Source organism: Pagrus major, chromosome 13 (assembly GCF_040436345.1).
Source record: "Pagrus major chromosome 13, Pma_NU_1.0".
Classification (NCBI taxonomy): domain Eukaryota; kingdom Metazoa; phylum Chordata; class Actinopteri; order Spariformes; family Sparidae; genus Pagrus; species Pagrus major.
The window spans coordinates 27,692,545-27,714,517 of record NC_133227.1 but is presented as its reverse complement, the minus strand read 5'-3'; the positions used below and the strand labels follow the sequence as shown (position 1 = coordinate 27,714,517).

The 21,973-nt window shown below is 41.0% G+C and overlaps 2 protein-coding genes across 2 annotated transcripts; one reads left to right on the top strand and one right to left on the bottom strand.

Moving 5' to 3' along the window:
* Positions 1-2,553: 2,553 nt before the first annotated feature.
* LOC141007459 (histone deacetylase complex subunit SAP30L) lies at positions 2,554-10,522 on the top strand. The gene is made up of 4 exons (XM_073479824.1): positions 2,554-3,303; positions 6,005-6,127; positions 6,528-6,626; positions 9,461-10,522. Exons 1-4 carry the CDS (start codon positions 3,118-3,120, stop codon positions 9,587-9,589), a joined length of 537 nt encoding a protein of 178 aa, XP_073335925.1. The 5' UTR covers positions 2,554-3,117; the 3' UTR covers positions 9,590-10,522.
* A 4,341-nt stretch (positions 10,523-14,863) lies between these two features.
* On the bottom strand, positions 14,864-19,004 carry LOC141007662 (heart- and neural crest derivatives-expressed protein 1-like). The gene is made up of 2 exons (XM_073480043.1): positions 17,872-19,004; positions 14,864-16,231 (listed from the first exon to the last, which is right to left on the bottom strand). Exons 1-2 carry the CDS (start codon positions 18,349-18,351, stop codon positions 16,136-16,138), a joined length of 576 nt encoding a protein of 191 aa, XP_073336144.1. The 5' UTR covers positions 18,352-19,004; the 3' UTR covers positions 14,864-16,135.
* Positions 19,005-21,973: the final 2,969 nt, after the last annotated feature.

Genomic DNA, 21,973 nt, shown 5'->3' with positions numbered 1-21,973 from the left:
CTGCAGTGATTTGTTCACATTCAACCACATGAGCAGCAGATGTTGTGATGATGAAGCCTGGCATAGCAGTTCATCCCAAAGGAGCTGGATGGGGTTGCTCTTCAACACCAAACAGCGGAAAACATTTCTTTGTGGATCTGGTGTTGTGCCCGGGGGTAAAGTCATGTTGAAATGGGAAAGGGGCCTTCCAAATACGTCGAAACAATCTTGGAAGCGCATTGAGGGATCAGACACACCGCGAACTAGTGGCGACAATGACGACTTTTGCACTTTAACACACCGCAAAGACGACAGCTGACGGCCACCTAGCTCAGTTCTGTGCCTGTGTGAGAGGAAATCCCTCTCCATACCACCAGGTGGTGGTCACCATTCAACAAGTAAAACCTGAAGACTCGTGACTCTTGATATACAAACTTTTGTGATAAAGCAGCATCATTTTCACACCGGTCGTACTTATATTGCCACTTCTAATCGAGAATGTCTGATGAAACGTTGAGAATGACACTGGTGAAGAGGCGAAGGCAAAAAATAAGGAGAAAACTGCACTTAATAGGTAAAATCGTGGAGATACAGCGACAGGCTCAATCAGACTGATGTATCCGTTGCAGATTAAACATGCTAAGTCAGCTGAAAAACAACTGACGAGGGCTGACTAGTGCCAACACAGCGGGATGCACCGCAAAAACTAGGACCACAGACGCTGACCGGCAGCCCTGATGTTGGCCGACCGTTGGCCTGGTGTGTCAGGGCCCTATCAGGTCTAAAATAACACCGATTATGATCCACTCCCGCTTTACAAATCTGCTATGTTTAGATCATCTTTATCTCATTCTGAAACTTTTGAATAAACAAAGCTCTGTCTGCACCAAAGCATTAATGACCCAACATCCAGAATAATGTTCGGTGTCCAGCGATGAGAAGCTCCTTTACTCAAATACCGCACAAACACAATTTTGAATAATTTCTACTTGAGCATTTTTAATTTCAGCTACTTTAAAGGGGCAACAGACAACTTCTCCCTGTTCTGTTCTGTTGCAAAGACAACTGGATGGTTTCCTCAGAGTCGCTAATAACACCAACACAGGACAAAACGTGACATTATTCAACCATTTGGTGTCTAATAGACATGGATCGCCAGTTAAACTTCCTTTTCCAGGGTGACCGCGTCCCCGGTGGCAAACAAAACTGTATAGTGATATGTTTATAGAAGAACCACTGTAAATGCTGATGGTTTCATTATTCAATATCCATCACGTTGTGCATTCAACATGTACTTTATTATAATAAGATGAAGCAGAAAACTTGTCTATTGCCAGTTGAAACTTAAAATAATAAGAATAACATAAAAATGTTGCATAATCTAATGAATTAGTAACAACAACCCATTATTACTCCCCTATTTACTGTATAATAATCACATAATGTAGTCACAGAGGCCTCTCTGCTGCATAATGAGTCATTTTACTTTAACTAATACAACTTGTGCACCTTTTATAATATGTTACTGCTACTTTTACTTTGGTAAAGGATCTACTTCCTCCCCTAGAGGTGTCAAATCGGCTTGATTTATTCAACTACCACTTGGATCCGGACCATGTCTGAAAGAGTGTGCCTTTAAACTTATATCAGCTGTTTTATTTTTAAGATTCTTACAATTAAAGGGACACTCGACCGATTTTACTTACGGATTTCAGGGTAATTGATATGGAAAGTGTCACTCAATCTAAAGAAACAGTTGTATAAGCTGTAATCTATGAAAATAACCCTCATGATATCGTCAGTGGCGCGTTTTTTATTGGTTGGTGCTTTCTTTATCTGACTCTCTCAAACCCTGCAGCTTCACAAAATTGCTTGAACCCCCCCTTTTAAATCTCAGTTACAGTTACAATATGTGTGAACAGCTGGAAAACAAAGCACCTGGACAGGTACAGTGACGTATGTGAAGGAATGTCAGCGTCAGCCCTCCTGAGCCGGATCCATTTGTTGACCTCTGTCTCCCCCTTGTGGTCAAAACAGGAAGCACACCGTGTTGATGTCAACAGATCCGTGCTCGTTCATGCGGACTTCAGTTCATCAGAGGGAAATAAACCAGACCACTGAGGAGTCTTATAGATGTGAACATTTAACTGCAACAACAGGCTGCATATTAATAATGTCTCTGTCTCACCAGCCGGGCCCAGGGAGCCGAACATCACGGTACAGCGTCTGTAAATGCGGATTTCTCGTTCGTCCGTGTGCATTAAAGATTAATCTAACGAGACGTCGAGCTGATAAAAAATCACTGTAACGTTTTGCTCATGCAGGATGATAAACATGTGCTATTTATAGTTTCTGTTTTGTAGTTCAACTGAGGGCGACGCCACCTTTAACTCCTATTCATAGTACAAAACATGACACCGAGCGATGCAGGAAGAGCCGCTGGGAGACTGATGTTCCTCGCAGCCAATGGGGCGCCAGCGTTTGTGCGCTAATCCCGCCTCCCTGCGAAATCGGCCAATCGGCGTCCAGGACGGGGAACTTCCGCCAAAGACGCGGAGCACGTCCATTGTACGAGGTGTTCTGAAAGAGTGCCGCGATTGTTGAGCTGCGGGGCTGCTAAAGACGAGATTTTCTCCCAAAGTTGTGTCATCTGCTGTTGCCGGTCGTCGCCCTTTAACTCGGTGTCGTGTGAGTTTGCTGTCACACGCGAGTCTTGCCGAAACGTAAGCGGTGCGTTGCGGGGACGAGCAGCGGCGGTCTCACCATAGGAATTTGTACGTTAGCGGCGGCTCAGCCACCTTGCGGGATCAGCTAGCGGCGGAGCTAGTCGGCGTTAGCAGCGGCTGTTTTTTTGCGGTGTGAATCTACCGGAGGTCGGTGGGAATATGTCTGCTAGCAGAGGCTGTCGCGTTTCGAAGTAAGTCGGAGCCGGAGCCGGGATATAAACCGCAACGGCTGTTAGCTCGCGAACTAGCCACTTAGCCGAGCTAGGTAAGCTAGCTAACGCTACCGGGGGATTGTCTTTCACAAAAGGGCAACGCGTGAACAAGAGACTCCTTAGCTAACGCAACGCTGGCTTTTTTGCTGATTGCTTTATTGTTTTGATCGCCACGCAAAAGAGCACCGCAGTCGTACAGAATGAATGGGTTCAGCACAGAGGAGGACAGCCACGACGGACCGCCCGCTCCGCCGTTTTACGGGCAGAGCTGCTGTCTGATCGAGGACGGGGAGCGCTGCGGCCGGTCCGCTGGAAACGCCTCCTTCAGCAAGAGGATCCAGAAGAGCATATCGCAGAAGAAACTCAAGCTGGACATCGACAAGAGTGTGAGTAACATCACACGACACTCGTGCCTCTGTTTTGACTCGTAAATCTGTGACTGCGAGTGGGAAAGTTAGCTCCGGGGAAACTTCACAGACTTCACAGCTGTCAGCTAAGCTAACGCGAGTTAGCTCGTCGGCGTCAGCTAACGCGAATAAACAAAAGAGCAGATTCAAATCTTCCCCTCGTTGTTGGTGTTACAGCAGCTGTGATCGGAGGGTGATGTCTGTAGCTGGATTCTGCTCTCAGCCGGTTTAAATGTCCGGCTAACGTTAGCTGTGCTAGCTAGCTACGTGGACGACGTGCGTGCAGGACAACATCAACTTCCAGCAACAGTTTCCTCCAACACGCCTCCGCTGCTCTTCATAAAATGGCTGTTGCCAGGGAAGCTAAGCGTGTTTTTTTTAAACCTCAGTCCTCAGAAAACGGCCTCACTTCAAACTACCAGCAGCGAAACGTCGGTCGAAACACTTCACACTACACACACGCTAGCTTAAAGTTAACACAGCGCCGTCCTGTTATCATCCTCGTGGTGATTTTTCTTGAGTTTTCTCCTCATTTCTGTCCTCAGTGTCGCTGTTTTTAAATTAAAGGCGTATGAACTTGCACCGTCAGGCCAACACATGTTTTATGTGTCTTACAGGAACATAACGAGAGAAACTTGTTGAACTGGACAGCTGGGACATTTGAGTTAACTAGCCAAAGGCCCCAGACCCCCCCAAGGGCCTCAAAAGTCCTGAGAGTCCCTCTGGGTGGTTATTTGAATTACAGTAAAGTTATTTAGGACTGATGCACTACTCAAAATTAGTGAGGGATATTTTAGTGTTTCACTTGATTCTGTGACAAAGCTGAATTTGTATTTTAGTCCCCAAAAATAATGTTAAAAACCCACTTTATTCTTATTTCTGGGGCCCGACTGCTACTTGAGTTTTGGGGCCAGCGCCAGTTGAGTTAATGGGGAGTTAAAGATTACATCATCGATATATTGACTGATTATTCATACAAATGTTTTCGCAATCATCCCGCAGACGTCATCAAACACTTGTGACTGAGATATGTAACGGAGGCAGGATATTTCTTACAGTTTAACAATAAATGTTATCGTCTGAAATGACATCCGTGCATTGAAACGGTAAACGCCACTGAAATGTCCGTGTATTTTAACAACACTAAAAGGTCAGAGTGTAGGTGAACAAATGTACACGGTTAATAACCGGCAATTTTCATAAAGCAGTACACCTTAAAACTGGTAAACCGCTGCAACCTTAGTCGCAGTATTAATGACCTAAGCTTGTTTTAATGCCTGTTCTTAGACGGGCCTTCAAACAAATATACACATCCAACCAGAAAACACATTCAGAACAGCATGAAAGACGAGCTAACCAACATCAAAACATCCAAATGTAGATTTAATACCCTTATTTATTTATTCGTGTTGTGTTTTCTGGACTAAATTCGCCTTTAATTAACTCACCACAGAGCCTCAGCAGAGCTGGGGGCAGGGTTGTTTTCCTGCTGTGTGTGATCTGCGGTGTGCTCTGTACCTGATGAGTGCTTAAAGGCGACAGGATGCGTACACAATGCACAAAAAGCTGGAAGAACCAGGGGGTCTGTCGGCAGGGGTCTTCAGCTCAACGTTGCCCCAGGCTCCCCGACATCCAAACATCCACATGTAGATTTAATATCTTTTATTTATTTTTCAAGTTGTGTAACGCAGCAGAGTCGTCCCCGACTGGATGGATGTTTAATGAAAGCGTTGTTGTTGCTGTAAGCTGCTTTTATCTGCGCTGAGGTTCGTAGAAAAGCTTTGTGCCTTGTCGCTGAAGCGGCACAGCCGTGGGAACGAGCTCAGCTGTCTTTAGTGTGGCTCTGCTGGGACTCGTGTCGACTCACATGTTCTTGTTGTGGTTTAGAGGAATGAATGCACACGAGTTCACAGGAGGACAGAATTAATCTAAGTTACTGACTGTAGACTACCTGTAGGTTGGGAATCAAATCTCAATACTATTTTTTAGTTATGAGCAGAACGTGGTGAGTGTCTGTAGCATCGTTTACCAGAAACAAACGCGGAGGTCTTGTGTGCAACAACTCTGACTAGATACTTCCTGTTTTAAGTCATAGCTCTGCCAGTTGTAAACAAGGTTATCTTGTTAACGTTCATGTTGAGCTGCGAGCGTTAAGACAACATCTAACACTGCTGAGTTTGATTAGACATCTGAGTTTTAACATTACTGAAGTTTGTTCAAGAAAAAAAACTGAATAAAGTTTTCTGTTATCATATTGAGACCAGTATTGAAGACTTTAGAACATCCTTGTTTGTAAAGCTGCAAAGATTTATGGATTAGTTGCCAAATATTTAATTAAGTATTTTGATAATAGATTAATCAGATCGTTCATTTTAAAAGAAAAGTCAAAATTCTCTGATTCCAGCTTCTTAATGTGAATATTTTCTGGTTTCTTTCCTCATCTATGACAAACTGAATATATTCGGGTTGTGGACAAAACAAAACATTTGAGGGCGCCATCTTGAACTTTTTTAACATTTATAGGCCAAACAAGCAATCGATTACTTGAGAAAATAATCGACAATAAAGATGTTATTTTTAGCCCTTCTTGTCTGCAACTGATTCTGTGTCGCATCTAAACTAAACTGAGGTTTTTGTACATGGCGGACTCCTCCTTTAATACTCGTTAATCTCTTTATAGGTACGGCACTTATACATCTGCGACTTCCACAAGAACTTCATCCAGAGCGTCCGCAACAAGAGGAAGAGGAAGACCAGCGACGATGGAGGAGAGTCCCCCGATCACGATGTGGAGGTGCCGGAGGTAATGTCGCCCGAAATGTTTAAAACAGAAATTATATTTCAAGCACAACAGATTATTTTTTGCAAAGGAACAAAAGTAGACATGGTGACAGAAACTAGGACGCCTTGCAAACATCAACTCGTGGTGGGATTGTTGTAAGAAAGTGCTTACATAACTACTATTACAAGTACTGGAAAAATCTTATCATTGTTTTGCTCTTTTTAAGAAAAAAAAAAGTTTTTCCTCCACTTAGTTGTGCTTTTTAGTTTTTATTGCTGCGATGACCCAATTTCTCCACAGAGAAATCCTCTGAGAATCTGCAGCAAGTCATTGAAATGTGTCCAAGATGGAGGCGGGATGAAAAGTTACATATCTCATAATTCACTCTCCGGCTGCGTCTTTGTGTCTGTTGTGTGTTCAGGTCGATCTGTTCCAGCTGCAGGTGAACACGTTGAGACGCTACAAGCGACACTACAAGCTGCAGACCAGACCTGGACTCAACAAGGCCCAGCTGGCAGAGGTAACAACTGAACCAATGTGGAGACGTCGTCCACTGCATGATGGATGTCTTGTACTTTGTACTGTGCATGTTGCGTTCTCCTTCCATTTTGTTCAGCATCGAAACTCTGAAACCTAACCGTATGTCTAAATGATTGTTTTCTGGCATACTGCCCGGTCCTCAAAGAGTACCAGTTGTTAGGGTAGAAGCTCTTTGATGGCCCACAGATGATCGGGGATGGGTTTGCTGAACGTCAAGCACACATCTCAGGTTTTATTAGTTGTGTACAGCTTAGTTTACCCACATTTTTAAAAGCAATGTTTTCTGGTGTGAGTGACCAAGAAGATGAGAGGAGAACAAAATAGATGTAGAAAGAGAGACAAAACTTAACCTGCTGCTACTTCTGAGTTGTTGTCTGAATGGATGCAATGTCACATGAGAGTAAACTGTATCTTTTTGTTAATTGTTTGGTTGTTTATCAAGACAAAAGTTCAGACACTTGCTGGATTTCGCTCCCCTGAAGTGTTGGACTGTTGGTTGGACATTTGAAGACGTCACCTTGTGGAGTGTGATGGAAGTTTGCAATCTGACCATTCACAGGCGATGAGATTATAAATGCGATTATAAATCTTGGACATTTGACCTTTAACCCGAACAAAACCATCGTCATGCTATCATGAGGCAAATGTAGAAACCCAGAAGCTGTCAGTCCTGTTGTGTGCTTAGCTGTTAGCTCTGTTAGCCAAACACACCGCGGGTCTCTGCTGCCCACCGGCTGCTGACAGCTAACTAGCAACGTAGCATTATCAGGGAGGCCTTTCGGATTTGAACGTGTCGCATTTTTTGTCGGATCTCGTGCTGAGTAGCCAGGCTGTGATGGTAACCACAGCAACAGCATGGGATGTTGTTACTGATGCTGCAGCATGTTGTAATGCACACAGTTCAGCTGGGCATCTGCTAACAGACATACAAAAATCAATTTCATCAAAGTTGAGCCTCTCTGGTGAGCATCAGTGTATAAAAAACTTCATCAGTCCTTTTTGGAGCAACAGAAACTTACTTTGACAACTGTTCAAGCAGAAGCTGTGGTTATTTTTCTCTTTGATTCCTCTTTTTAAGGATTTCTGTGGATTAATAACCCGTCTAGTTCGTATTGTGTAACACTGACGGCTGCTGGCCGCCCTCATTAGGCCTCTTTCTTCTCAACTCTCGGCTCCATAATTCTCATTTACTTTGATATACGTAGTGTCGCAGGTCGTATTCCTCAGTAATTGGTCGCGGAGAGATTGTTAGACTAATTTGCCAAATTGACAGGTGGACTTTATGCAGCTGGCTCGGCCCTCGTCCTGACAAATACCTCCTGTATGTGGCGGCGGGGCGGAGTCGGATGTGACTCGGCTGTCGGGCAGTAGGACCGAATGAATGAATGAATGAATGAATGAATGAATGAAACTTGGCTGTAAGTTGAATGTTTCCCCCGGCTGTTAGTCAGGTTCAGGCCCTCTTATTAATGAGCCTCCCACATCATTAATAAAGCACCAGTCAACAGCCAAAACCAGTTACAGCTGTTCCAGTTCAGCCCCGTTCAGGAGGACCAGAGGCTGCAGAGCAGAGAGAGCACAACACAGATCGTCTGAATCCAAACAACCAGCAGTCCGCTTCACTTCAGTCTTTATCAAATGTCTCCTGCTGGAAGATTTTCAGCTGTTGGTGTCTTTTTTTTTTCAGGGCAGATTCTGATAAATGATATTTGGAACCGATTTACATTTCCAGTAAAAAATTAAAATCTCTTGAGGTTTTTTGCTCCACTACATTTGTCTTACAAGTCTGTTAGCAGCGGATTTGGATTATTGGGAAGCTGCAACGGTTAGTCAGTTAATTTAATTTTGATAATTGATTTATAGTTTCAGTCATTTTCCAAGTAAAAAAAGTCAAACATGATCTGCTTCCAGCTTCTTAAACGTGAGGATTTGCTGCTTTTCTTTGTCATTTCTGACAGTAGATGAGGAGACTTTAGGTTTTGGACTGTTGGCTGTTGAAATTGTGATGAGCACTGGCAATCGGGGGGAAAAAAAGCATGAATCTGATAATCTGAAGTGCTCAATATCGGGTCTGATCGGATCCCTAGATTTTAGCTGCTTCTTACAAACTGGTCAAAAGTTGAAGCGGAAAAAAATCCACCAACTTGTCCAAAGGTAGATAAGACAGTAAGCGCCTGTGGCCCTAGTTTTTGCTGTGTGTCCTGCACCATTGAAACTAGTCGGTTCTTGGCGGCAGCTTTTCAGCAGTGAGAAATCACAATGCTTGGCTGTTCAGCTAAGCGAACAAGTGCACAAGAAGAGAAACTGAGAAAGCGCCTTGAGCCTGTCGCTGTAGTATCCATGATTTTACCTGTTGTTAGCGCGGTTTCTCCTTATTTTTGCCATCAGCAACATTATATTTTACATATTCTTGATTAGAAGTGGCTAAATTAGCGAGAGCCGTATGAAAATGGTTGGCAAATGCTGCATTATCATGGCAGTGGTTTGCATGTGGATACTCGTTACTCCAGAGTCTTCCAGTTCCTCTTTTTGAATGTTGAACACAAGGAACGTAGGAGGCGGTTGTGGTGTGTTTGAGTGCAGCTTTTTGGCCAGCGTGAGGTGAAGCAACAGTCAGCCTTTGTTGCTGCTTGTTCTTTGATGTCGATTTGGTTTGTCTGGGCCCGAAGATGCGTTGTAGCAATACTGACTTCTTGAATTGACTATCTGGAAATGGGGCTCAAACACCTGTTAATTCCTGAATGCTGCGTAGATCTATATGAGATGTGCACACTGAGTTTTCCTTCTAACCTCTTGTCCTTCCTCCTCCTGCAGACGGTGAGTCGTCACTTCAGGAATATCCCGGTGAACGAGAAGGAGACGCTGACCTACTTTATTTACATGGTGAAGAGCAGCAAGAGCCGCTTGGACCAGAAAGGCGACGGCGGCAAACCGCTGGACTAAACTCCCCGACATCAACCACTGAAGCTCCAACAGTCATCAACAACCACAGCGACAAAACCTGGACACCGCAAACAAGCTCCTGCTCCCCCGTCACCGTCCCAATCCAGAACACAGACTCTTGTTGTCCTCTGAGGACAAATGGAGAAGAACTGAGGCCGGGATGAGTTCACTTTTGCTCATTCTGTCCTCTTTACGCGTCGCCACGATGGTTGATTCTCCTCCGGTTCACCCCCTCTTCCTCTGCTCCGCTAAAGCCCGGTCCCTAAAGACTGTCGAGGACCAGGACTCAGTCCGCAGGGTTTCACGTCGTCATGCTGTAATGTAACCTGTCAATATGTACAAAAGAACAGCGTCCGATCTTACGTAACTTGGTTGAATGCAATGTACGATATAGCTGCCTTAAGAGTGAAAAACAAAACACTTCTTGGTAATTTGGGGTATTTTTTTCTTTGCCGATTTGACTGTTAACACGTTCACCACGAGGGATGCTTGTGCCAAACAGAGAAGAGTGCTGGAACTGAATGAAGAGTTTGTTTTTTTATTGTGAGTGAATGAATCATTGGAAAAGGGCGCCAAACACCTCAGGACTCGGGGTCAGTTTACTCCTTTAGTGGCACAAAATCACATGAAAACCTTAATTTTCAATAATATCTAAAATACATAAAAGAGGAGCTGATCTGAGTCCTGATCTTTAATCTTTTAGCCGCCCTTTTCCAACTGGAAGTGATGCGTTTATGGACGGATGGTGGTGAATGATGTAGCATCTGGTTGTGACCCACTCTTCACCTTCTTAATAGCTGTGTTATGTACTTATGAACACGCCGACCCAACCGCCAGAATTGGCAAAGTACGTTTCTGCAAAACCACAGATAAGTTACAACGTCACGTTTCTTTTTTTAGACACAAACACCACGTGGTTGTGGTTACGAAAACATCGTGTTTTGGCTTAAAATACCTCGTTTTGTGCCACAAACGCGTCTGGAGACGTCTCGAGGTCCAAAATATCCCTTTTTTATCGTGACAAACAAAGCTGGAAATGTCCCAGCCTATCCTCAAAAATATCCCAGGTTTATTGCCACAAACGCGGTCTCCTTAAAAAATATCGTTCATACATGTTCACAAATGTTCGATCACTGTGGTTCTTCCTCAAAAACATCCAGCGGTTTCACTCGGCTGGGTATCGAACTTCAATATCTTGATGGCACCGACCAAATTGCCTCGATACTGTCAAGAATCGAAAGATGTCTTGTCATTCGATCCCAAATTTCAATACCTAAGGCGTTAATCTCATCAGTGTCAGCGAGCCAGTAAGCATGCAGCATGCTTGTTCCAAGATCTAACAGTGCTGGTGATTGGCTGCCTCGAGGCATACACGAAAAACACTGCGTGCAAATGCCAGCGCAGACATTTTATTGCGTCGACCGGGCTTCACCATCACGGCTGGAAACTGTCCCGACGTCTCCTTGAAAATATCCAGCGGTTTCACGCTTACAGATGTTGAAACACGGGACTTGAACCGGGGTCACATGCTGACCAACCTTCTCGCCAGCAACTCCAACACTGTCCACTCTGCTTCCCGACACGGAAGTCGGGTTAACGTAGTGTAACACGTGTGACGCATTCAAACTCTTAACCTATGTGTGGTTCACAGAAACGTTACCTGCCGACATTTCATCCTGGTGACTGGGCTGAAAACACTGATTTATTTCCTCTGTGCGTCGCAGGTGGTGGGAGCTGATTTTTTTTATTTTTTTTTCCTTCATTTCTTCTCTTTAGTTCAGCCTTAAGTTGTATAAAGTTGCGTCTGTCAGCGTATTTGATTTTGATTTTTCCACCTTGAAGTGGAGCGTGTGTTTGAGCGTGTGTGAGATAGGAATGTAAGAGTAATTATTAGCGTCTTTTTAATATTTAAGAGCAGTGTTGATAGTGGACGACGTCTCAAATGTTGATTGACTCAACAGAAAACAAATTCAATGTTTTTTTCATGCCCTCCCTCGACATCAGCCTGCCAAAAACACAAGTTCAGGAGAAGTTGTCTGAGATCTTAAAAACGTTCTTCTTTTTTTTTCCTACTAGAGCTGCAACTAATGCTTATTTTCTTGATTAGTCGATTTGTTGTTTGGTCTTTAAAATGTCCCAAAAGGGTGAAATCTGTCTCCCAAAGCACCCGATAACATCCTCAAATGTCTTGTTTTTATCCACAACCCAAATATATTCAGTTAACAGTCAAGAGAGGAGGAAAGAAACCTGAAAATATTCACATTTAAGAAGCTGGAATCAGAGAATAGGGCCCATACTACAAAAGAAAAAATGTGGATATTGATTTATCGGTATACACGTGTGGTTATCAAACACTTGTGAACGAGATTTGTAACGAGGACAGGATATTTTACAGTTTAGCAGTCATCGGTTAGCTAAAACCGTAAGCTATACTGGGAATTCAATAATTACTGATCACCTCAAGCATCTTTTTTCTGCATTATAACCTCTAAAAAGCAAAGTTTTAATACCGGTCAGTATCGGAAAACGTATATACGCCGATACGTCTGTGAGAAGCCAATATCGCCGGGTAATATCGACTCTAAAAACAACGTAGGTGATTATTTAAATAACTGAGAAACTAATCAATCAATCGTTGCAGCTCTTCTTTTTTTTTTTTTTTAACATTTTTATTTGTAATTGAAATAATCCTGGGAAATCATGTTCATCCCTAAAATGTCTCTTACAGTCCAGCACAAATCTAATTTGGCAACCATCGATTAATTGCTCGGTCAGATCCTCATTATTTGTCGGATTGGGTCACAACTGGGATCGCTGGTGGCTTCTGGTCGCTTCCCATCATCCCATAGTTAACGCACTGCTGCAGGTCAAAGACAACTTCTCCGGCTCCACTTCTGTGTTGTTGATCGTAAACACAGTTTGGATTTCATGTCAGGATTTTTATCATCCTCTGTCACACTCTGTATTTAAGTTTGTCCACCACACTGAGTTTGTCTTCTTCTGACAGGGTTATTTTTTATTATTTTTCTGTCTTTTTTTTAGTGTCTGTTTATATTTTCAGTTTTGCTTGTAGGTTTCTTAGTGTCATGTAGATAAACATCGGACTTTATTAACACATAGGCCAGGCCACATTAACCTTATTGTTGTATTAGAAAAAAAAAAAACATATTTAAATATGGCTGCTTATTGCTCCTAATGATGGGATAATATTAATAATAAATGTATTGTACAGGAAGAAGCAACGGTCTCGTCTCTGTTCATTCACAGGTTGTTCTCAGCTGTTTTTACACTGAATATATGAACACGTGAAGATCATGTGTGCAAGTTTTGAAGTTAAAGTTGAAGAGAAAATGTCAGCCGGGTTGGATTTGTCTTTCTACGTCAGGGTCGCCAAACTTTTTCCCTTGAAGGGCTGAAAGCAAACACCTGTCGTATTGTAATGACGAGGATCCCTTAATTGACTGACATGCCCAGATTATGAACAATAATTAATAATAAGGGATCTGATATATTTTAAAGAGCATTTTTACTTCCCCTAAAATAAAAAACAGTCCAAACTCCTCATTTAACGTCATGAATGACAAAGAAAAGCGGCAAATTCTCACATTTAAGAAGCCGGAACCAGAAAATGTTTGCTTGAAAAATGAGCAAAACGATTAACGGATTATAAAAATTGTTTGCAATTAATTTATTTTAAATCAACCAACTGTTGCAGCTCCAGTGAGGACTAGTTTCTTCATGCTGTGTTGTTTCAGTAACAGAGTTTGGCCACCAGGTGTCAGCGTCGCCTCTCCTTTTAATCTGGGTGCTCTTAGAAACATCCCTGACCTCCAAACTAAATACAATCAACAGGAACATACAAAATGTTTGACTGTCGCTGTTATTTTCTCAGAGTAAATCTACTTTTTCACTGGAGGAAACTTTATATTTAAAACCAAACTGGATATTTTTCCAGTAAATACTGTGACGAGGTATTCAGGTTATTGGAGTCTGCAGCAGTGGAGCAGATCACCACAGATCATCTTCAAGCCAGTTAGAGGGAGAGTTTTGTAATTATTAGATTAATTGAATAAAATACTGCATGCATGACTAATTGGTACACGACAATGCGATATATGATGTTAGAGAAAATATTTGAAAGAGATAAAATACTGTGTAAAAGTTTTCTGACCTGTTTGTGAACCAGGTATTAATTCTCAGAAAAGGAAAATACCCAGGAGAGCAGGGACATAAAAAAATAACAGCTCTGACACTGATTTTAAGTTATAATTCAATTGAAATCATTAAATTGAATATCAGAACTGGTAGGACTAAAGAAAGGCAGAAATTCAGATGTGTAATCTAAAAATTAATAATAATAATAATAATAATAAATAAAGTAAATAATCAAAATTGTGACTGTGGAGTTAATTGTGATGACAACAGTATTCTGGGATTAATTAAATTAATTCAGATTTAACTCCTATTTTAATGATTATGAAATGATGTGATTGATTTTCTTAGAAATCTCATATTTTTGTCCAATAAAAGCAAGAAAGAAAAAGCCGGTGTTGTAAAATAGTACCCAAACGTTAAGTAACAGTAAATATATTGTGTTAAAATGTCACTTTGGTGAAAGTCATCCATGTGAAAAGTACTCAAGTAAAAGTCTGAAGTATCTGATATTAAATGCACTTAAGTATCATTTGTACATGTAAAAGTAAATTATACGTATATTTAAAAAGGATTTCAGGATTTTTCTGATTATCAACTGAGTTTTTTTTAAAACATCTGATTACCAATAAAATAAAATAAATAAAAAATGCACTGTTTGGCTCTGATGCAGCATGTAATCTGAAAAGTAACTAAAGTAATCAAATAAAGAGTAAAGCATGAGAGAAAAAGTCAAATATTTACAAGCAAGTACAAGCAAAAAGTATCAGAAACTAGTAGAAGTACCTCAAAGTTGTACTTAAGTACACTACTTGAGTAATTGTATTAAGTTACATTCCATCAGTGGTATTAAATAATTTCAATAAATTAATCAAAGTGTTTTGATAACTAATTGATTTAGTTTGCTTTTTTTTTTTTTTTTTTTTGCAAATAAAGTACAAATACCTCAAGATTGCACTACAGTACAGTTGATTAAAGTACTTAGTTACAACCCATCAGTATAAATGAGACATCAGCTGGTTTTGGGACTTTTAATTCCCCATCAAAGACAAACAGACGAAGAAGAAGAAGAAGAAGAAGAAGAAGAAGAAGAAGAAGAAGAACACACCTTCACTTCAGCGGCAGTGTCATAAAATAATCCATTTATTTACGGAGCTTTAATATAACTTCACATCCATCCACATGTCGCACAACAATAAACCTTCATTTTTTTAATCCTTTTGAGTGTTTTTTTCTTTGTTTGCACGTCGGAGAGAAGCTGTGCGTCAACATTCAGTCTGTGCTCGTCTTCTCAGAGCGGACAGTGAGGTAGATTCAGTCGGTTCAATCAGTTTCTACACAGGAGAGGACGGCCGCAGCACAGGAACACTGGTGGGATAATAATGTGCTAATTACATGTTTGTACTGAGCCGAATCCAGCCGGATGACGCAGGGTAACTTTCCCCTGAACACTGTTTCTGTTCGGGCTCGGGATGTTTTATATTTTTATTATTTTATCTTATTTGCGTTCTTACGTCAAAGGAGTCTGGTTGAAATCCGAATCCAGTGATCAGAAAACGCGTGTAGGCCAATTACTGACCGGTTCACGCGCCGATTCGTGAATATTTCAGAATAAAATACATGTATTTGATTTAACATGCAGGTGTGATGTCTCTCAGGCCGGAATATATCACAATTAATGCTGACCTCATTTAATTTCACAGCGGAATTAAACCAATTAACAGCACAGGGAGGAAAATAAAAGTATGCCGGATTTCTTTTCTAATATTCAGGATCATTCACACGGATGATCAACATTTAAATTATCTCCTGTGCCGCCTTTTGGTTTAAATATCCGGGGAAAAAAAACACAAATTCAGCCGCTGCGTCCCATTTATCTGATCTAAAACTGAAAAACATGTAAAAAATAATTCCCTTTATTTATTTATTTATTTATTTTTTGCCATGGCGCTCCTCTCAGATCACAACATCCACTCTTCTTCTCGTTTGTTTTTATAATTTATTTATTTTCTCCTGCGGAAACAACCAACTCTCCGCCAGATAAAACACTATTTTTTCTTTTTTTTTTTTTTTTTAAGGCAGACAGATGTTTTATGACACCGTGGCAACATCTGGTCTACAGTACTGGAGGGGTGGGAACATCAAAAAAAAGGGGGAAAAAAGCAGAAATACCACAAATAACACACCGAGGAGAGAGAGAGGAGACCATCACCAGTGTCCACCCCTTTGTTTTTGTCCGTGTTGTCCTTTAATTCGCTCCTTTTTGCGCATCGTTGCCTGCGCACAGCGGTGGTGTGTTCAGGTTCAGACAGTCAGTGGTTTTTTTATCTGATTTCAATCCAGAGTCTGTGAGGAGGAGGAGGAGGAGGAGGTGGAGGAGGAGGTGGAGGAGGGTCACTGGTTGAGCTCCAGAGCCCAGACCTGCTGCGGCCAGCCGGTCCGGCCCTTCACCTTCTTCTCGGCTCCTAAAGAGTCCTGCAGGCCGTCAGTCTGCGACACCAAAACACCAGATTATCAGCAGCAGACACAGAGAGCTCCACCTGACAGTCACCCTCAACACGTTTCATCTCTACGGGACGTGTTAATATCACGTTTATAACTCCTCCGAGAGCCTCACTGCGCTGCAGGGTTTATTTAACTGTGAAACAAACACCTAAATAAATCATATATAATATAAATAATCAATAAACGACGATCAAATTGAGTCAAAACATCTGCAGATCTAAAAGAATATTAAAATAATACGTGTTGTATTTGGGGCTTCAGTGACGCAATCACCGCCGTGACATCACAGGCTTTCATTAACCCAAATAATGAACTAAATGTGGTACAAAACAGGCCGTTACGTCACCAAATATAATATTAAATAATGATGCATATTTTAAAATAAACAACTAAACTTTAGTTGTTGTTACATATGTGAGGAAATGTTGTTTTAAAGGCTAACTACATTTATCTGCAACTATTCTGATGCAGTGACACATAAATAAACATGTATTTTAATGCAGACTGCGCTGTGTTTATTTATTATATTTCCTGTTATTGTTTATTAGTTTTATTCTATATTCTGCTGTTTACGACCTTTAATTCGGCCGTAATGTTGTTGACTAAATGTTTGTCTGCTGAGTGTGAGTTTTATATTTGTCTTGTGATCTCGCTGTATTCTGATCCATGACATTAAAGGATTTATTTTCTGTTTATGAAGATATAATTGTCTTTATGTTGTTGGAGATGTTTTAAAAAGGCGCCGTTGTGCGTCGACATTACAGTCAGAGCGACAGTGTTGTTACAAGTAAACACAAGTTGAGTAAAAGTAAAGATGTGGTGGTCAAATGTTACTTTGGTGAAAGTGAAAGTCAGTCAGTCTTAAAGTATCTGATATTAAATGTACTTAAGTATCAAGAGTACAAATAAACAACACATATTTTACCATATGTCTACATATTTTCTACTCTGGAATCAGTGTGCTGTTTAATCCGATTGCCTCTAAATTAAATTAATTTATGTTAAATTAAAAATTGCTCTAAAACAAAACGCTCTAACGCAGCATGTGATCTGCAAAGTAACTTATTATAAAATAAATGTAGTGGAGTAAAACGTGGAATAAATGCAATACAGTATAATAACAGACAGTGGAGATAATCAACAAAGTATAAGTACCTCGAAATTGTACCTCAGTCAGTAGTTATATATAGTTAAAGTTATATATAAGGGTCTAACACTGAAACATTTGAATGAGACGCAGTGTTGCTTTTATTGGATCATCACGCACAAAAAATGTGAATATAATTATAAAATGCTGCACTTTTATTCCGCAGTCAAGTTGGATTTATTGGCTAAAAATAAAATGTCATAATATTTTATTTGGATTTTTTTTAATAAATAATTCAGATCATGTTTAAAACTGAAGACAGAAAATCATAAAATCACGTTTTAAAACTAGATTTTGTTTTAAATTTCAGGATTAAAACAGAAAAATAAAAGCACACCGATATTTAAATTGCTTTCCTTTCCATTTTTTCAGGCCCCAAACTCGTAAAGTTAAGAAACTAACTCCACCGAGCTCCTGGACTACTCCTGTTGGAGTTATTTTGATAAAAAAATCAAAGTTTTCTACAGTCTGAACTTACCGGCTCCCGTTTCCTTTTCAGATCCCGGTTCTCAAATTTCTTAATCTCGGCCTTAAAGCCCTCCGTCTCCCCGGAGTCTTTGGCCAGGACGTCCATCAGGTAGGCGATGTAACTGGTCGCCAGGCGTAAAGTTTTAATTTTAGACAGTTTCGTGTCCGCGGGCACGTTGGGGATACACTCCCTCAGCTCGGCGAAAGCCGTGTTGATGCTCTCCGTCCGCCGGCGCTCCTTCTTCGGCCCCGACGTCCTCCTCTTCCCCATCCCCGCCTGGAGCCCCTCGAGTCGGGCGTCGTGCGTCGCTACGGGCGCCCCGAGCTCCGCGGCTGGGTACGGCGCCTGGATCTGGAAGTCCGGGGGCACCTCGCCGTGGTTCACCACCCAGCTCTGGAAGTAGGGCGCGTCCTGGTGGCACCGCTGGACGAACGGGAAGGGTTCGTGCATCAGGTGGTGGTGATGCTGGTAGCCCCCGATGAGGTTCATGTTGAATGTGCTCGCTGCCGTGTTGTCCGTCGCCCTCGGCCTCTCTCTGCTGCTGCTGCTGCCCCACAACGGTCTCTGCTCGGGGATCGACAGCCAACAGGACTCATTCAAGACCTAAACATGTATCCTCCCGAGTCAAGACAAACAAAACCACCAACTTTTACATCGTCGCCATTCCGAGAGAGACTTCAGCCGAGGTGAAACAGGCCGTGAAAACGTTTATAATTCCGGGGAGCGAGTCTCGGCGCTGTCTGGCTCCACTCGTGCCTCTTTTCTCTCCTGGAGACTCTGCACTGATTTGCCCAAGAAATTTGACCCCGGTGAAGGTGTGAGGCCCCCAGGTTTATATGATTTGGATGTCAGCGTGGAGAGGAGGCAGCCAATAGAGGAAAGCGCCCAGGATGGGAGGAGTGTCTGGAGAGGTTTGGAATAACATGCGCTATGGTGCCGCAATCTCACGGCGCTACACACGGAGCCAATATGTTGGAGTTGGTTGCTGACAACACAGACAGACGCGCACATGTGACGGAAAAACCCGGTATACATTTAGTAAAAATTATATTTTTTTGTCAGTTTGTGTACTCTGTTTTGTGTGTTTGTTTTGGGGAGGTTTTACGCACATAATTTACGCACCGCCTCTTTGACTAAGGCTGTTTATGAGGTGTGAGTTTTGTAATTCAGTGGTGAATATAATTACTTGTGTTACTTAATTTGTCAACTCATGTATGAAATCAAGCTTTGTGAAGACAGCAGGGATTTAAATCAGGAACTACACTGGATTTCTTTGCAGTTGCGCACATGGAATTAAAGATGTTTTTTGCGTAAACACTCAAAGATATCTGAATATAAAGGTGCGCATATTGAGATTTAATTCCCCTGCCTTTAAAAAACTTAACATTTTTTAGATAAATTGTCTAATTTAGTGTGCTTTTATTTTTTAAAGGATGAACAAATAAGGGAAGGGAAACGTTTGTTTAAATTGAAAACATGACAGTGTATCAAATTAAACTTCCATCCTGCTTCAGTGTGGTGCGTCATGCTACAAATATACTCTGGAAATATGAAATTATTTAACTGTTTTTCTTTCCAGCTGATGCTTGTCAAGATTGTCTAAGATTTTTCATATTTTCTTAAACGCGTAAGGCACATTATCAGAGTCTCCTCTTCCAGTGCAAACACCAGGTACATGTCAGAGCGCTCTGGAAAGTGTAAATGAAGCCTGATGAATTATTTCGGGACCCACAGTCCGCGCGGCCTGTTGTCATCATACCTCAGCAGTATAAAGCAAAATGGAAAAAAAAAAAAAGGCCCGCATGCAGCGCCTTTATCTGCGCATTAATTCCCCACAGCTCCTCACACACTAAACACATCATCTTATCTCCATCGCCTAAAAACATTATCCCATTACATTACATGACCTTGACGCTATTTAGAAACCATTTACGGGCCGCTTCTTATCTAAATACAGCCATAAATCAGGAGGTGTCACCTCGCTGCACGGTTACGTGTTTTCCATAAAAAGCTCTGCTGGCCTGTTCTCTGTTTACAGGACGGCGGTGTGCAGCACATCCCACCGTCCAGCCGCGTTACAATAAATAACCATCAGTCACAACTTTATGTCCCGCATGTGCACAAGTCTGCACGGAAATACGCACAAAATATTCACCTTTGCGCGTAAAGTGTCTTCTTTCTTTCCTGGAGACGACATTTTTCTGTAATATCCAGATGTGGTTACTGATCTTGTTCTTTCTTTTCTCGTTTCTCGTGACATTATTTTAATATTCCCATTATTCTCTCTTATCTCTCATTATTACCAAAATACCAAATACTTCCTATGATACGACTTTATTTGCAGTATACAAGCGCACAGCTATAAACTGCATAAATAATTTACATTTGTTAGACTTGTCTTCTCTTCTTGCCTGCACTTGTGAGTTTCTTTTGCAGATCCATAATACAAATACTTTTGGATAAACATCAAAGGAGAGAGGGAGAAAACTTCTGGACCTGCAGTTGGAAGCAGGGCCGTAGCCAGGACTTTAGACACACTGAGGTCCTGCCCACCACCTCCACCCCGACCCATCCATCCATCCAGAACATTTTGAAGACTGAAGTACAAATCTCTGCATTTCTCTGCATTTTGACAGGACCGATCATCACTTAGGAAAAAATATCAGTGGCAGCAAAAAGATGAAAATCCGACTCAAATACCCAAAAATGAAGAAGAAAAGAAACAAATATGGCCAATTATGACCTAAATGTATTAAACTTATTTGTTTGCTAAAACTGACTTATTGACATTGACAACACTTTATAATAACCATCATTAATAAATAGTAAATTAATAATTCATTAGTGAAGTAATTTAACTGTTAGGAAACAATGAACTCAGCTAAATAATGTTTATAAATGAAGTACACATAATTTATTAACATTTACAAACAGTTATAAACAACATTTGCAACTTTCCAATAAAACAATGGCCAATAAATAGTTTATAAAGCATTTATATCTATTAACTAAAGTTAAATTAATAAACATTTGCCATTTTTATTATATATAATTGTTTATTTTAATGATATGACAGATATTATGAAGTGTTGCCATATGTGTGTATATATTATATATACACATAGAAAGAAATACAGAGGACATGACCTCAGTGTCCTCAGTGGTAGCTGCGGCCCTGGTTGGAAGTTTTACCCGACCAGCTGTTTACCACTGAACAATGTTATAAACTGTATATCTTGTTGATGATTTCAAGAAAAATGATCATTATTATTCGGATGAAGCCAAAAAACTCAGACGTGTTTAAATGATGGAACACATGACGGCCCAGCTACAACTAAAAGTGAGGAGATGGACAGCTTGGAGAGAAATCTCTCTGTTTTCATCAATTTTATTTTGTTTAATTTTAGTTTTTATGTGTAGTCTTTGCAGGTATAAATGCAGTGTGTTATTTCATCTATATGACAAGTGAAGCTCAATCTGAAGGTGATTTATTTTATGTTATTTGTGAATCAATGGCAATAAAGTAAAAAAAAAAAACAACGTATGACTGACTCATAGATTAAGAGTGTTACTTTGTGTTGAGAGTGGTGGGGACATGAGGGTCAGATGAAAGAAATATGATATAAATATATATAATATATTACATAATATAAAAAGATATTTAAGGAGATGCAATGTGAGATCATAAGATGTCAGAGTAGGTAATTAGAGCAGGGAAACAAATTGCATAACGGCGGATCAAAATTAATTTAATCCAACCTTTTTTTGGTTGCAGGCTGCTCGGAACAAATTACGCTTTTAAAGTTGCCCTATGCAACATTTCTTTTACGGGCCTGTAAACAGAGACAGAGCTCTGGGTACAAGATTAGCTAGCATGAGGTTTTTTTTCGATGTATTTCAAGACCACATGACGTTTGTATTTGTGAACATTGGAGCAAAACAGTTGCATTTTTAGTTATGGTGGGTGTAGGACCATGTCACCAAAACTCTCACTGAAAACCTTTTAAAAAATAAATGGGGACTAATCAGCATTTTCAAACTGTGGAGGGGAGACACCTCAGGATTACACGAGTCTAAGAGGTTCCTCCATCTGCAGCAGCTGCGACCGACA